The 16,943-nt window shown below is 36.1% G+C and overlaps 1 protein-coding gene across 3 annotated transcripts in view; it reads left to right on the top strand.

Moving 5' to 3' along the window:
- METTL15 (methyltransferase 15, mitochondrial 12S rRNA N4-cytidine) overlaps positions 1 to 16,943 on the top strand; it is a 92,456-nt gene that overhangs the window by 39,327 nt on the left and 36,186 nt on the right. For 2 of the 3 annotated variants that reach the window (XM_057414374.1, XM_057414372.1), the window contains exon 3: positions 3,062 to 3,201. In XM_057414374.1, coding sequence (XP_057270357.1) covers positions 3,062 to 3,201 — 140 coding nt within the window. The remainder of the gene's footprint in view (positions 1 to 3,061; positions 3,202 to 16,943) is intronic. The other variant, XM_057414373.1, reaches the window with a different exon arrangement.

Below are 16,943 nucleotides of genomic sequence, written 5' to 3'. Positions count from 1 at the left end.
AATGTGATCAATGCTCCAAAATAGTTGTTAATAATAAAATTATTTGATAGCTTAAGGTGTTTTTATTTATTTATTTATTTATTTATTTATTTAGGTTCTTGGTGCAAAGTGTTGCTTTTGAGTGGAACAGGTAGATTGTGAGGCATCTGTATGAGTACTTGCTTGCTAGTTCAGGCATGTATATCTGTTCAGTTCAGAGATTTTCCATGGAAGGACTACCTTACAGGAATATATCAAAATATACTTAATGTAGCCTTAATTAGGTTTGCTAGGAGGCCAAAACCGCTTCAGCCTATTCTGTTAATGCTGGTGATACAGGATTTGATCCAGTGCTATGTATTCACTCCTTCAGCCACTTGTGCTCAAATCAAAGCTGTATCCTCTTCTGTGTAGTGCTTCCAGTTTAAAGATCACATTACAATTTTCTACTGTTGCTTAAAAGTTTGGTTGGTTTGTGTTGGTTCTTCCAGAAAGGGCAGAATAATTTGATGAGCATGTGATTATTCACAGTGAATGCTTGCATTAATTCTTAACTGAAACTTTTTGATGCTGTCACAATATTGAGAGCTTGTAACTATATCATAGTACAGTGAGCTTTATCCTTTCTATTCTTCTTTCTACTAGCACTTATTGCACTACTAGCATTTATTTTTAAGATCTGCTATATGGTTCATTAATATCCATTATTTATAAGGGGTTTACCAAGCTTAAAATTTATCAAAGTTGAAATTAGTGGAAGTAGAGGCAGATAGATGTGTGTGAGGACAGGTGAGACAACCAAACCCAACAAAGAAGATGTTACTCACATTGATTAAACTCACTTTTTGCAAGAGGAATTATGATGTAATTTTGGTTTTGATTGTTTCATGTTGTTGCAGAATAAGTGCAATCCTAATTGACACTTGAGACTGGTGTGACCACATTTCCAAGTGGGTTAATCCTATGCAAGAAACAAAAAGGTTGTTTTAATTTTCTGCTGTTGTTTCACATTTTCCTGAAGGGCTTTATCTACAGAAATGGCAGATTAAAGTGAAATGTCTGTTTATGGCTCACGTACTTTACTTCTAGTAAGGATAAAGTGGAAATAACTTGAGTAGAAATCATAGAATATCAGACATTTCTTGGAAATTTTAAGAGTAATTTAAGAGGATTTGCATGTTTTGTAGATTTTATGTTAATTTTTGCTAGTTTCAGAGTTAACAACTACACTTTTATGTTAGTAATTTTCATTTAGGAGAGAGAATACAAATTTTTGTAATTAATAGCCCACTTAATAGCCAGTACTGGATTTTTACAAGGTTATCGGAAGTAACAGTACAGTGCAGAAAAATCCCGTACTGAATGGAGCCTCTGTCATGAGAGAGGTTCTCTGAATCTGATCAACAGTGATAATGTCAGAGCTTACAGACAAAGTATGTTATCAGTACTTGGAATTTTTAATGTATGTATTTTCAGAACCTAGTTACATTCTTGTGGTTAGTTGTCTTTTAAAAATACCCATACTTTTTTGACTGTTTCAGTTTTGTGCTTATAAATTGGTTTCTGTGAATATACTTTGGGTTTATGGCAGAAGATAAATCAGAATCCTTAATTAAATAGTGGGAGCATTTATATAATATGAATATCATATCCTCTGTAATGTAATTTTGTCTTCTGCTTAAAAAAAATAATCTGTGTCATTCTTTATTTCTTTCTATGAGTGGTACAATTTAATATTGGATGATGAGCCAACTCAGTTTTTTTTCTTTGTGAAATATTATAGGAGAGGTCTGCTTTTAGAGCATAGGTTTAGGATCATAACTTGCACTCATAACCACATTAGAGTTGTATTATTATTCTTTTCATAAATATTCAGGTTTTTTATGATAGAGAACATAAATAAAGGCTTTTTAATGGAAATCCTAAAACCTGTTTCTTGAATAATGTTTGTGTCTGTCTTCACTGCCTTTGAATTTCTGTTTTTATCCAAAGGGATTTTATGGTTGAGTCTTAATTCTTTCAAGAGATAAGTAACAAAATTTCCCTTAAAAGGTGCTTACCTTTAGGTGTGTAGGTGCTTAACTTAGGGTGTGTAGACTTTGTCAGTAAGTTTAGTTCACATTAATTTCTATCTAATATGATTGCACTTGTTAAGTGGTCTTCAAAAACTGTTTCACACACAAAAAGTAATTTGAGGATTTGGAAAAAGCCCAACCAGAAATGGGTACTGAAGGGTGTGGAGAATTTTGTTGTTCCAGTCTAGCTTGCATGGTGTCTGCTGTTTCCCCTAATCAAGGGAGGTCAGTTAAATGAACCTAGAGGAAAGATTTATGGCAATTCAGAGATGCAGAAACTAGAGAAAATGCTGTTTAGTCACATTCCTACTTTGGTTTTAAATGCAGTTATAAACCAGTAAAATTCTGTCGCTTTCTAAACTTCAGTATGTTTTCCCTGTGGTATAGAATTATAGATACTTTTTTAGTAATTTGAAAGGAAATATTTTATAAGTGGAACTGCAGTCATGCAACCTCTTCATTGCTAAGTGAAGAGCCCGTTATTTCTGTTAACAATATAGTTCTTGCCTTTTAAGCTGTTGAGTGTTGTCATACTTAACAAAGGCCAAAGGAGAAAGGTGCATGGGACAGCTTCTAGAAACAGTCCTGCTGTTTTGCAGATAAAGACTTAAACCAGCATTAAGTTCTACCTAATTTTCTTGTTTCTCCTGTTTATGGAGTCAAAGTGCCTTGGTTCAAGGGGGATGACTGTTTCCCAAGTCATTGTTTCTTAGGAAAGTTTCAGGAACAAAGCCTCTTGGTCATATGGACTCTGACCACAGAAACCCTTAGAATGAACCTACAGAAAGCACATAGCCAGAAGAGTAGTGTTCACCTTTCCAGAGTTTTTATCTCAGCTTTCCTTCTGCTTATCCTTTCCTTCTGTTGAGACTTCCTGCAGTGTGACTATATTGAATGGTATATTTTCTTCCATGTGAGGAAATCAGCAAAAGAAGCTTTAAATCAACAAACATTTTTTATTATTATTATTGTGGTTGAAAGGTAAAGGTGTTGTCTCTTTCATTCAGCAGCATTTCCTTGACATGACGTTTGGAGCCGGCGGTCACACTACAGCTCTTCTAGAGAAAGCAAGCAACATCACGATATATGCACTGGACAGGGACCCCACAGCTTATAACATAGCTCAGCAGCTTTCAGAATTGTACCCGTAAGTTGTCTTCTCCTGTCTTAAATAGGGTCAAGATAAGATTGATACTTTGGTATTATATCCACAATTGAATATATCTTTATGGTTTTGATAAATAGTTTTTAATGGCTTATTGTAGAATAGTACTGTATGCTGTATATACCCCATTAAATAGGACATCCAGTTCGTTTTAGGAATATTTGGATGCAAGTCCTTCTGAGGTTTTTGGAGTTAAATGCATTTTTTTTGTCTAAACAGTTGAGTATGTGCCGAGTGACCAATTTCATATTTAACAATTGTTTTAAGAAAGTTTCATGTTTTATGTTTCCTTTGATATTAATCTGATGATGGGATTGTACAAAACATACACTTTGTGGTAAATATTTCATCAAAAAGGATGAAATAATATACTTTTAAATAATAAGGTTATTTAAATATTGCTTATGAATATTTTAATTTTTTAAAAACAAATTTTAATTCAGTCTTAGGCTTTCTAAATATTTTGCCACTGGCTTCAGAAACTGCTAAACATTTGAATAAGCTACTGTTTTTGTGTAAAGCTCATGCTTCAACTTTCTTTTAAAGTAGAGTGCTGAATTTGCTAAATGAACAATTGCTAAATGAACAATTGCTAAACGCAAATTTTTAGTTTTCTCTAGTCAAACAAGTTCCTTTATTCAAGAAACAGCCCAGTCAGAGAACATTCATGCAGAAATGTGCAATATGTAAAATAGAATATGAACTTTGAGAAACTGCTTCTTCAGATTTGACCAGAAAGTAGAAATATATAGATATAAAATTAAATAATATGAAATAATACTTAAATTTAAACTGTCAGGTTGAAAACATTGCCCAGAAAAACATTGTTGCCCGGAGAAGCCATGGCTGCCTCATCCCTGGCAGTGTTCAAGGCCAGGTTGGACGGGGCTTGAAGCAACCTGGTCTAGTGGAAGGTGTTGGAACTGGATGAGCTTTAAGGTCCCTTCCAACCCAAAACAGTGTCTGGTTCTATGATTATTTATTTCAAAGAGCATTTACATGAGGAAAAACAAATCTTTCCAGTAAGAATAAAACTTGTAGAGGTGGATAGAGAAACACATGATTCTTTAATCCTTTTTTTTTTCCCCACGTAAAAAGAAATTCTGAGATAGCAGTACTCTTCAAGCAATGCAGAAGGTATTTCTTACCCTTCCTAAAAGAAAACTCTAAAGTGTGCATTCCCTTCTTCAAGTGCCAGTGTCAGAGGCCCAGTGGGAAAAATGTAAGCATGTGAGAAGAAATCAGGCTCAGTTTCTAGTTATCCAACTCAGTAAGACCACTTAAATATATTTCTCAAAATTTCCAGTTCTCTGCGGGCTGAAGTGGCATGCAGTGTATGCTTGTAAATTTTTGGAATTCCAATCTCAACTGTTATTTCTCCAGGGAATGATCTTGTTGAGAGAATAATTGTCAAGGAAAATCCATTTTATTTTAAACTAAGCCTGCAAACACATTCTACTCGATGTCATGGGAGTTGTAGAGTCTTCTGTTCTTGTGTCATAGCAAAAAAAAACAAAACACCCCAAAACCAAACCAAAAAACTGTTGTTCAAATTGAAGCTAATCTTATACTTAACGGAATTTTTCAGAACCATTCACACAATGTAAGACTGTGAAGAGTCCTCTAACTCAACATGTATTTATCTTTAAAGTATCCTATGCAAACCTGGGTGTTAAGCAAGTTTGTTTTCTAAGTAGATGAAGAGATTTTACAGGCTTGATACTGTTCTGCAGTGACTGCCATTGTTAATTTTCTGCTTGCGTATGTTTGGGAAAAGATGAGCTTTAGTCAATATAGTATTACAGTTGATGTAAGTTACTATGGCTTTATAAACAAAGGAGGTCTTGTGGTTCCTCTTTTTGGTTGTAAAATCATATAAACTTGGTTACTTGGACTCCAGATTTTGTGTTGTCTGCCTCTCCAGTCACAAGTTATCGTTAGAATGAAGCAGATTATTAGATAACATAGTGTTGTTAGTGAAAAGTCTTCATCACTGAAAGATGAACACATATCACTTGAGTACTATTGTAAGATAAACAGTAGTCTGTCTTGTTTTGGTGGTTTCACTCATCTCCCAACTTTCCTATTGAAAAGAACTAGTGGGCCTTTTTTCAGAAGAAAAATGTATCTTTTTCATAATAGCTTCTGTTGAAAGTTAAGGTAAAAGAATGTTCATATGTGGTATATGTGCTTATTATCAATCTGCTTTACCTGGAAAGTCAGTTGTATAAAACATGGTTTAATTAAAAGGGGGAAAGAAAAAGTGTATCATTTATAACTTAACACGTGAAGCTGGGGTTTGCTTACAAATCAGTTTTAAGCATAAGGGATTTACTTGTTAAGAGACATGTAGCTTTTCTAAATGGATTTTTTTCTTTCAGTACTCATTAAAGATGGTTGATCTAATATTATGGGGTTTATTGTCTATTTTCTGCACTGTGTGAAATAAATCTTTTATCATGATTTTATCAGTTTAATTTAAATTTGTATCGGCATTGAAAGCTCAGGGAATTCATCCAGTTGATTATTTATTTTTTTTTACCTCTTCTGTTCAACATTCCTGTTTTGGGAGAGGTTATTTGACTGGCTGAAGGGCTTCGCTTCCTTTGGAGCTGATGGCACAAGAGCTGGGAAAGGCTGTTCTGCAATTGTAACCAGTAAAATCTGATTCCCGCTATGTCTGAAATTGTGAATGCAGTGGGCAAATTGGAAGTCATACATAAGCTGAATCTTCTGTTCCCATTTTGTTTCTACTTAAAACAGGATATCATACCCATTTAATTGGGGATCTTAGTAAATTTCAGCATACCAACTTCATGATAGGTTTTGAGTTTTGCAGTAGTATTTGAAGTAGTCCATCCTACATAAAAAACTTCAAAATATTCAGTGTTAATTGCTATTATTTCTTCTGGTTAGGTAGCATTTTTAATAGTAGTAAAATCTTGCAGCTCCAACTGTTACTCACTGTGAGACTTCATTTTTTTAAGACTCCTATATCACAAGGCACTGAGTTACAAGATTATTAAAGCTCAAGTTGTAGAAATATGCCCAAAGATATGGTTGGAAGGTGAGATAAGTATGGCTAAATTAGGGAATTTTTCTATATCCAGAACTAATAAATTAAGTCCTCCTTGTGCTTAGCTGAAAGACAGCTGGAGTAATAAGTCACTGAAGGAGAATACTGAGGGAAAATACATTTGATGTTTGTATTTTAAATGTCTCTGCTTCTCGGTAGTGATTTTGTCAGAACTGAAATCTGAAGAGGGCAGAGTTCCAACTGCAAATCTCACATTCATTTAGGCTCTCTGTTTATTATTTTTTTAAACTATGTAGTGCTGCTTTAATAAGGAGAAAATGGGTCAGGGCTTGTTAGATATTCAGTGTGTGGGTGGGAATCCTTTGACGTGCTTTCTGGGGAAGCCTTTAACTTGGGAATTGCTGCTGAGAATCCAGGAGAACAAGATAAAATTCAGTCAGCAGCAAGATATATTACAAGTAAACCTTTTCACGCCCACTGAAAGGGAAAGGTTAGAGATGTGGCTGAAATATGGCAATTAACCAATATCACTACAGGCTTTTAAGTATGAGAAACCTATGCAAAGCCTACACAGAGGAGACAGTATGTTCTTTGTAATTCTCTGAGCAGAATAAGAAAGTGAGCCCTAAAAATAAGGATGAATAGTCTAAAATTTCTTATGTGATTTAACTACCTTTTTATTGTAGTTCTAAAGTGATTTTGAGGTGTAATGGTGCTTGTGGGTTTAGCTTTTAGTGTTGCACTAAGTTTACAAGAAAAGTGGGATAGAACCGTCAGCTCTGTGTTGTATGTTATAGGGAAAATATAACGAATGCATTTTGTCCGGTTCTAGGAGAAACAGAACTACTTTCAGTTGCAGTAAGCTTATTTGAAGTGCTTGTGAATTCTAGCTGCGTGTGTTATATATGTAGATGCTTTTGTTTCTTTGTTTAAAATGTTCTTCACCATCTATGTTTCTGTGTGCCAGGTGCCCACCAAAGCTGCGCTATCACTCTCATTCACAGTAGGATGAGGACAGGAGATTCAACAAGAGGCTTGTACATTAAGATAAGGACTGGGAGAGATCATTCACCAGTTACTGTCATGGGCAAACAAGACTCAACTCTGGGAAATTAGTTTAATTTATTACCAAACTAAACCAGCGTAGAACAGTGAGAAACAAACCCAAATCTTAAGCCACCTTCCCCTCACCCCTCCTGTCTCACAGAAGCCCCCCTTCTTAGGCCATGCGATCCCAATACAGCTCAGCATCATTCTTAAATAACTGACCATGTTCATTAGCTGAACTAAATGTTTCTGGACTGTTTTCTTAATTTTCTTAACAGTCCTATGCTAGTACTCTGAATTGTTATTTCAGTCATTTACTCCCAGTTACCAATAACACATCTCTGCCAAGCAGTTGGGAAAGACCAGTTATTGTTTTCATTAGGGATTTTAGATCAGCGAGCTGCAATGGAGTGACTTACATGTACCTTACATCTGTTCAATCTGTATGTCTGTTCATATGGGCAGAATGCTTTTGTTTGGCTTAAACAGAGCACATTTCATTCAGAACTAGTCATAGATACATGAAAACCTAAGCATCTTCAAAATGTAGCATAATCTAAGATGAGGTAGACTAAACCTGTACCTTCTTAGAATAGGAGATAGAAGAGAAATGGTGCACAAATCCAAATGTTTCTTTAAAACAGTGTGTAACTCAGTAATAGAAGTAAGTTTGGGAAGACATTGCTAGTAGAAAGCCAAAAAGGATGACAAATCTGGCTGTTGTGGTTGAGCAGACAGCCAGGTGTCAACCTGAAACTTGAAGAGATTGAATGCAACAGTTAGTCTAAATATCTTAAGATTTTACCCTTGCAATTTCAGTAGTCTGTTACTCAGCTGAAAGTGTATTTATATCTTTCAGATATAGAGTCCTATGCTACTTTTTAATGAGGGGTGGGGAAGTCTGCAGGAAAGCAAGTTTGTGAGTTACCTGGAGTAAGGGAGAAATGTTTCTAGAAGAAATTGTCCCGCAGGCTGTACTGAGCCCACGTTTGACATGGTGGTATTTGACTGTGTCCCTTTGATAGGGTTCAGTTTCCAGCATGTTTATTCTTTTCCTCAGAGGTAGATATGAAAAAGCTCATACACTGCACCTCGCAGGGTGGGCATGTGTGTGAAAGTGTGAGTTGCCACTGCATCCTTATGTATGGGAAAGGCTGAATGGGGTCCTAAACTCAGTGCCAATCTTGTCCATGCAGTGGGTCTTAAAACTAGTGTTTACTTCCAGTGGCAGGAGTTGTTAACTGTTGTATGCTTGGCAAGCCAGAATACAGCTCTTACTTACATTGTAGTCAGTAAGGGCAAGAAAGATTGCATTTATATTCACTGGAGCATGTTAAAATGTGTATTTGGAAAGCTGGAGCAGAGCTTTTTTATGCTTAAGGCATAGGATGTTAAGGATTGATGAATTGATGAATGCAGTATCAACATCTCTTATCTCTCCATCACAGGATTCTTTTAGCACTGTATCATAGCAGAATTTTAAGGCTGAATGACAAGGAAAAGCACTCTATCTGCTGAATTTAAATACATAAATTTATCAAATCACTTCAGAGCTCTAATTTTTTCTGCCTCAGTTGCAGCCAAATGCTGTCCTGACCTGACTCTTGCTTAACTAGCAAGATATGTCTGGCTCTTGCATTGAGGTGGGATGGCTACAGACTATTTCCAAGTTTAAATTTCATATACTCTTTACATAAGAGAAGTCCTTATCTGCACCTTATTTACATATTAAAGAAATAAGGTGTCTTAAGAACATAGCTATGCCTAAATATTGCCTCTGTATATAAAATGGCTCTAGTTTCAAGGTGTGTGGTTATGTTGATATTCCCAATAAAGCTTTTATTTAGTAATAGAAACATTTGGAGACTGATTAAATACTAATCAGTCTATCAACTCATTCTGTTTACAAGGTTCAGTTAGTCGTTTTAATGCTATATATATTTATTTTGGCAAAATGATCTGATAGTTAGAATAATTATTAAAATTATTTTCAATTTCATGTCATAAATCTGGGGTTTTGTCTGTTTTCGTACATAACATCTCATGTGCCAATGCTGGATTTAATGTAATTTTCAGTCAAATGAGTCAGTTTTATGTTAGTGGTTTAGCAAAACAAATTGCTGCCATTTTTATCTGAGTGGTCTTGAGAGAACCTGCAATGTCATGTTATTTTAATAGGAAAATCTTAGGTGTTGGCCAATTTGAAGCTCTGAAGGAAGGTTTGCAAGCATCAGGTTTAAAACAATGAACCGTTCTACTTCCAGATTTTTTTCTTTACCATTAGAGAGTCATTTTACATTTCAGTATTATGTGGAAATTAGAGTTTTGTGAATAATTGGTATTTATCAATTTGGATGGGAGTTTTGGCTGAGGCAATTTCTCCCACCATCAAAATCATTCCCACTGGAAGAAATCTTAGGATGTCATCTACTCCAGCCTCATGCTTCAGGCAGGTTCAATAGGAACAGTTTTAGGCTGTAGGTAGTAACCTGTTATGAGAGGGTGGCCTAGGATTTTTCCAAGGCACAGTAGGATTCTAAATACATTTACTTTCTGATCTTACTGTGCGCAGGTGGTACATTTGTGCAGTGCTGGTCTCTAGCAGGCGGTAGTGAGCATCTGAAGGTGGCCCCTGGAGTTATATGCCATGTGATAGTGTTTTGGATTTGTTCATATTGTCCATAGAATTTAAATTGAGACATGTATCACATTGTCATTTCCTTCAGACTTTCTGTTGAGTGAATCATCACGCAAAGTGCGCAGGAAGTGATTCTGCTTCTCCGAGTTGTTCCTACTTCCCTCTGTTCCTTTTCTTACTTTCTGTTTGAGATGCTGCTAGATCAGGGCAATCAGTATGATCATCTACACCTGTATCTGACTCAGACGACTTTAGATAACACCAATACAGGCCAAGAAGTTTAATTACTTTCTAGCTTGAGAAACTACACATTTTAGACCACAGATAGTGATCAAGAAACAAAGAAACATTCTGTTGAATGTATGTTTTCTTCCATCGCAGGTTTTCATCAGTATTTCTAGGAAAACTATGAAATGCTAACTGTCCTTGCAGAATGAGAGGACCTTTATTACTTAAGTAGATGAAGATGAATGAGAAGCCTCTAAAATAATTTAAAATGGACAAAAAACCTCTAGGTGTAAATTGAGGAAGTGGAGCTGAATGTGGGTTATTTGACATTTTCAGACATGTCCATGTTTTGGATTTTTTAAATTCATCTGTATCAGTGTGGTATAAGCAGAACATTTTAAAGTTTAATGCTTTAGCTCTTAAATGCAGTGTTTCTGAGGACACTTCTGTGAAGCTTAATTTGGGTTGTAGGCTTTTTCTAAAAGGAACAAATGTCATTTTTTAAAGTAAATAACCAGGATGCTGAAATAATTTTTGAACTTACATGATCCAGAGAGGAGACATTGCCTTTTCAGCCAGTTTTCAATCTCGGTTCTGATAAGAAAGTTTCTTATAGCTGTTTAGGTAACTTGGGTACTTTTGTATTAGTTTTATAACCATTTAGTTACCGTTTTCTATCAAACTGATGGAGTAGTCCTTTCAGTTTTTTGTTTGTTTTATTTTTTCATGACAGTGAAACTCAAGGTTCTGCTTTTTCAATGAGAGAGAGAAGGGGAAGTGAACATAGATTCTCATCTGAAGTTTTTTGCACCTGGTAGCTAGTTGTCTACAAATCTTTTTGTCCTGTTGTGGAGATGGTATGTCCATATTCCTCAGCAACAATTAGTATTTTAGCTTGCTATCTGTCAAGAGCTGTATATTTAGCTCATTTTTGTTCACATATACAACAGGAGGCATTGAGGAGCTCTGTGCAAAATGAGAGGACATAAACTGTGTTGAATACTCCTCCCTGTTTCAGACCATGAAGGCAAAAATTCATTTTATCAGTACATAGGTCATAATTTTTGAGTAGAAGATTCCAGCATTTCATAGGAGGATGGAGCTGATAAAAATATGTGGTCAAAAAGGTGCTTGTCACTAGGAGAAGTTGTTGGTATATGACTTGGTGGTATTTAAGCTAAGCATATAGTTTACTAAGTAGCTAAACCAGAACCTTATGGCTTTGGATTCTTAATTTTATTTCTTCAAATTTGATAAAAAGGAAACAGGAAACTAAACAAAAATATGTTAACACATGTTTATGTCAGTATTGAGCTTTACGCTCAAGTATGAAAGACACAAATGTAAATGTAAGTTGTTTGGAGTTCAGGTTATTTTTCTGATTGAGTTATTGTACTTCAAATACTTATCTTAGATACATTAGGATTATGCATGTGGTTGACATAGACCATAAAAATTAATTATTTGGAGTTTGACTACATAATTCTATTTTTTTTCTTGTCATAATAATAAACATTAATTGCATTTTAATTTGATTTTGACCTTTGTGACTCAGCTGTGCCAAGTGTTGTGCAGGTTACTTAAAAAACTGAAAGTAAAAATCAGTTACTGCTGGCTTTGTATTTGGATGCCTGAAAAATACAGTAACTTACTTTGCTCAATTAGCAAAGAGGTTAGGAGATTTCAGAGAACTTCTGTGTCAAACCTTTGACTTGTAACTTGGAATGGAAGTTACCTGTTGCCTTGTCACTACAGAATGGCACAAATGTTTGATAAATGTTGAAAGTAAGCGGTCTTAATGTGTGTGTCTTGACACGCAACATTATAAGAAATAACACATATGCCATGTCTCAACAGCAGAAACAATCTGTAATGCTGGTATTGCTTACTGTAGTCTCGCACTGATCATGGGAAGTTAGAGGTTGCTGCTGAAACTTAAATTTTTAAATATAAGTCGGGAAAACAGCACCAAATTCTTCCTGATAATATCTAGATTGGCCATTCATCTTCGAGGTGATCTGTGCCACCAGCTAGGCTGTGAAAGGAATATGGAGGACATGAACAAGTGCCCCCAAGCCATTGCATCTTTATCTCTGGGAAAGCACCATTATTTTTTTTTTATTCCAGTTATTTTATGGGGACCTGAAAACCTGTACCTTTGCCCCTCAAAAGAAACTCTAGGAATAATTTCCCATGAAACTGGGCAAAGACCTGTTAAAACCCCCAGCTTTTCTATTACCAGGAGCAGCTTAATCCACTTCTGGATTCTTCCCACCCTTTCCAAAGAGATGTGCTGCATCATATTTTCCATCAGTTTAGGGTGGTGTTTCGTCCTCTTTCATCTCATTCATGACTACTGGCTGTTCTTGAAGAACAGAGTGATTTACCACAAAAGACAAGGCAAAAATGTCATTCAGTTGATGGAGCATCAGAATAATTTTGATTCCCTGCAATATAGTCTAGGTTAAGGTGGAGCAACATGTGAGTACCCAAGTGCGGAACAAAGAGTGCACTTGCCTGAATTCGACTCTTCCCACAGTCTGCCTTTGTCAAAATAATTGGATGTTGGCACTTGATGATCCCAATGTTAAAATGCAACCTTTTGGCACACTGTGCTGTGAAAAAAATTGATTTCTGATAATGAAATGGATCATTCCAATTTTTTTTTGCCTTCAAAATAATCTTTCTATCAACATTCAAATGGATTAGCAATATTATTAACTAAAGTGGCTGGCAATAATGAGAAATTATATGAGCAATCATGAAACTTTTGACAAGTCTTTGAGTTATTAATATTTGCTTCATACTATAAACCAGATAAGACCTCTCACATCATTCTTATGATAGAGATTTTCCATATTGCTGGTCCCAAATATTTAGAATATTTGATGTTTGAGAGAAATTTATCAGAATAAGGAGCAGGCATGGAAGATGCTGATATTCTTGGTCTCATCTGTTCCATTGTTTTATATGGTGCCATACCTGATGGACTGGGCATCAAAATTGTGTCTGAAGTAAACCTTGAATTCTGTTTCTCTGGATATTTTTCAGGTAACAAATGGACTGAAAAGGGAGCTGCTGTAGGCTTTTGATATTAATTTGATGTCCTTTTTAATAGCTGTTTTCTTGAGACAGTAGTTTATTATAAATTCAGATATATTGCAGTAAGAAATATCAATAAAATTAAATTCTACAGAATTTTAAAAACTTTAATATTTTGTAGTCCTTTTCTGTGCAATAGTTTCATGGCTCAAAAACCTTTATATTACCAAGGTTAGAAACAACAACTCAATCTCTTTATATAATCAGGGGAATTCCTTGTTTTCAAAGGGATGCGTTTCCATTTTAATTCTCACGGTTAATAAGATATTGATTATGGAGGTATAGAAGCATGCAGAACTAAAAATGTATTGTCCTCTCCTCTCTTTACTACAGAAAGAAAAGTCAGTATTTGGGTGCCAGTCTGGAAGCTTCTCAGTGAGTCAGTGTAGCAAGACTACTAGAACTAGACTAATACGTAATAAAGTTATGGCATACAAACATGCATTTATCCCTTTATTCTGCAGCCACATAGGTAGTGTTCACACTTTACTACTGAACTTTACTTAAGCTTTCAGCTCAAAATTACATTTCCCCTGGGAGGTCTGGCAGGGTTTTTGCTCTGGAAGAAAGCTCTTCTCTCCTGTTAGGCTTCCAGGTACAAGTCCCACATTGATCCATTGTACAGATAGCCTTTGAATCCAGCTTTTCGCCCATACATGCAGTTTGTGCCTTTCATGTTGGTTACCAGAGTAATAGAGGAGAAAAAAAAAAATCCAAAGCTGTGTTGAAATCAAATGACATCTACTGTTTACCTGTTAGCCACAGAGCCAGTTAGTCTTAGAAAGGAACTAGGTTGGTCAGGAGTGTTTTGCCTTCAGTACATCTGTGTTGGCTGTTCTCTTGCTCTTCATGTGCTGGGTAGTAGCTTCCACAAGGACTTAATGTATGATTTCCACACTGATTAAGGTGAGCTCTCCCATCCTGTGGTTCTCTGGGCAATCCTTCCTGACAGTGTTTTGAAGCTATCATGGCACTGACCTTTCTCCAGTCATCAGGAACCTGCTCACCATGATGCCATGAAAGCTGATGGAGTGGCTTCATGATAGTGTCAGGCATCTCTCTTGACACTTTTGACTGTGTCATCTGATTCCTTAGCTTGTACATGTCCAGCTGCTCTATGTGACCATCTTGCTTAGTCCCCCTATACTGTGGTTTTAGCATGTTTCCCCCTCGTCTTTGATAGTGGGCACGTAGCAGATTTTGTCCAGTAAATACTTAGGCAAAGTCTTTTATTAACTCAGCCTTTTCAGTGAAATTTATTCCTAAGTATAACCTGTGCCGTTCTCCAGTCTGCCATGTCTTCATGACATATCCCTTCCCAGTTTTAGTTCCTTTGTGTATCAGGAGAGCCTCCCAAGGCCTCCTGTTTACCCATTGCCTAAAAAGGCTGAGGTGTTCCTGAATCCTGGGAGTTCTCGTCTGCTGCTTGTTATCCTCACTTACCAGCAGGATCATCAGCAATTTTGCCTGAAGCCTTAGCCTGCAGAATCACACAGTTACAAAATGGTTTGGTTTGGAAGGGACCTTAAAGCTCATCTAGTTCCAACCCCCTGCCATGAGCAGGGACACCTCCTACTAGACCAGGTTGCTCCAAGCCTCATCCAGCCTGGCCTTGAATGCAGCCAGGGATCCCAGGATCTAGGGTGTCAATGTTAAAAAGATTTATTCCTTCTGTGAAGAACAAGCTGTTATTGCAATATTTACTGTCATTCCTCCAAAACCTCTTTGAGGCCATCTCAGGAGCTGAGAAACATAAGTCAAATATTGTTGGGATGCTTTCTTTTGATACCAAAAGGTTTTTACCAATTCCCTATCTTTGTTAGTATGGGTATTGTGTAGTTTACTACAAGTATTCCCCTTGACACTGTATGAAACTGGCCTAGAACCTTCTTCCTTCATAGCCATACAGCCTTTGTCAGTTTTCATGTGCTTCCACGTTTGTTGTAGTCTATTTTTTTTTTTTTTTCTTCCTTACAGGAAAGTTTATTGATTCCTGGAAAGCAGTAATATGTGAGAATGGAGATTGTATGATACTAAAAATCTGGAAGGCCATTTCTGCTAAATTTCATGAAGAGTTCAATTCCATTTTCTATTTATATAATGAATGTGGTTTCTAATACTCTTAGTACTGAAAAGTTTAAATTGCCTTTGAGAAATAGGATTATATTTTTACCTTTGAAAGCCATTGCAGAGGATAAACACTATGCATAACACATCGTAACACATCACTTACTGAAAAGAACCCTTAAGATTAGGTTACCTCAGGAGTGTCATTGACAACTTTGCTGACTCAGCAGAGAGCATTATACTTGTCAGAGGTGGAGCTGCACTCAGCTGCATTCTTCTAGTTCTTCAAAAACTATCAGCGGTATTGTGATCTTAAATGCCAGCAAATCCTCAAATCATTATGACTGACTTATTTTTTCATACAGCAAATTCAGAGAGGTGTTTTTCTTTGGGTTTTGGGGCGAATTTTTTAAGGTTCCTATGTACAAATAAAATTGCAAGTGAATGACAGCTTGGTTCTTTGTTTCTTTACTACCTATGGTAAAATTAGGAGAAAAAGAATTGTGATTCAAGGTTCAGTGCTTCTTATTAAGTACTGCTGTATTCAGAAGTGAAGCCACTCTCTCAAGCAGCATGTGATCTTGGAAGGTTTTCTGTGCCAGGTAAGAGGGCGACTGGATATTGACACTTGATTTTAGAATTGCATGACTGAGAGAAAAAAGTGAAGTATATCTTGATCAGTTTAGGTCATATCCTAAGTCAACAGGGACGCAGTTCTTGTGGTGTTTTCTTCAGTTTTTGATGAAAAAAAACTTCTGTAAGATAATTTGTTTCTTCTTTCCTGCTGCAATGCTCAATCCAGTCACTACCTGTTACAGGTTTAACACATCGCTAAAGTGCTTTAGTCAAACTCTTGGACTGTTCTAAGCTTGAATCACAATCTCAATAGAGCTATATATGAAAAAAAAATGGACCTTTTAACTAGAACCAGAATGTTCTCAGTGCTTTGGCTTTCTGACGTCTTTCTGTCCCATAATCAACTTTAAGAGGTACTGCAGGTGGCTTGGAGGTAGAGTGAGTTAACAATTAATAAGGATTTACGCAGCTTATTGCGTCACTTTTTATTTCCAAGTCATTTGCTAACAAGTCACCTAAGGGCTTAAAATCGACCAGGACAGTAAACAGCAGGAGCCTGTGGTGCAATTGATTCTGATGAACAAAGAAAATAAATTATAGAAGTCAAAATAAGTATTATTTTATTGGTTGCACTTGATACTATAACAATTTGGTTTATTGTTAGGAATACAAAGAACCAATTCAAATGATATTTTTTTCTGCTGTAATTGTACCTAAATTTTATTCTTTAAAGGAGTGATTATTAAATTTATCATATGTTGCCATCGGGCTTTTTCTCAAGTGCATTCTCTCAAGTGGATATCAGTCTTAATACATGTGTATATATATATTTATTTTCTGTTATTCTTAAGTCTCTGGAGGTTGTCATTGCAGCAGAAAGTTATGTCTTCAAATATTACAGAACTAGAAAAGCAGCAAAACCAGTTCTGAGTTCACTTCCCTGCTTCTCCAGGTTCTTACAAGCTTTAAGTCTTTTCTGCTGAAAGTTTAGACTTAGTGTAGGTAACTTGTAAGTCCATTACCAGCCTT

This window comes from Pezoporus wallicus, unplaced genomic scaffold (genome assembly GCF_028554395.1).
Source record: "Pezoporus wallicus isolate ANWC-B61680 ecotype Strahan unplaced genomic scaffold, APGP_CSIRO_Pwel_v1 contig_5967, whole genome shotgun sequence".
NCBI classification, from domain to species: Eukaryota; Metazoa; Chordata; class Aves; order Psittaciformes; family Psittacidae; genus Pezoporus; species Pezoporus wallicus.
The sequence above is the reverse complement of the archived record's forward strand: the minus strand, read 5'-3'. Positions and strand labels throughout refer to the sequence as shown.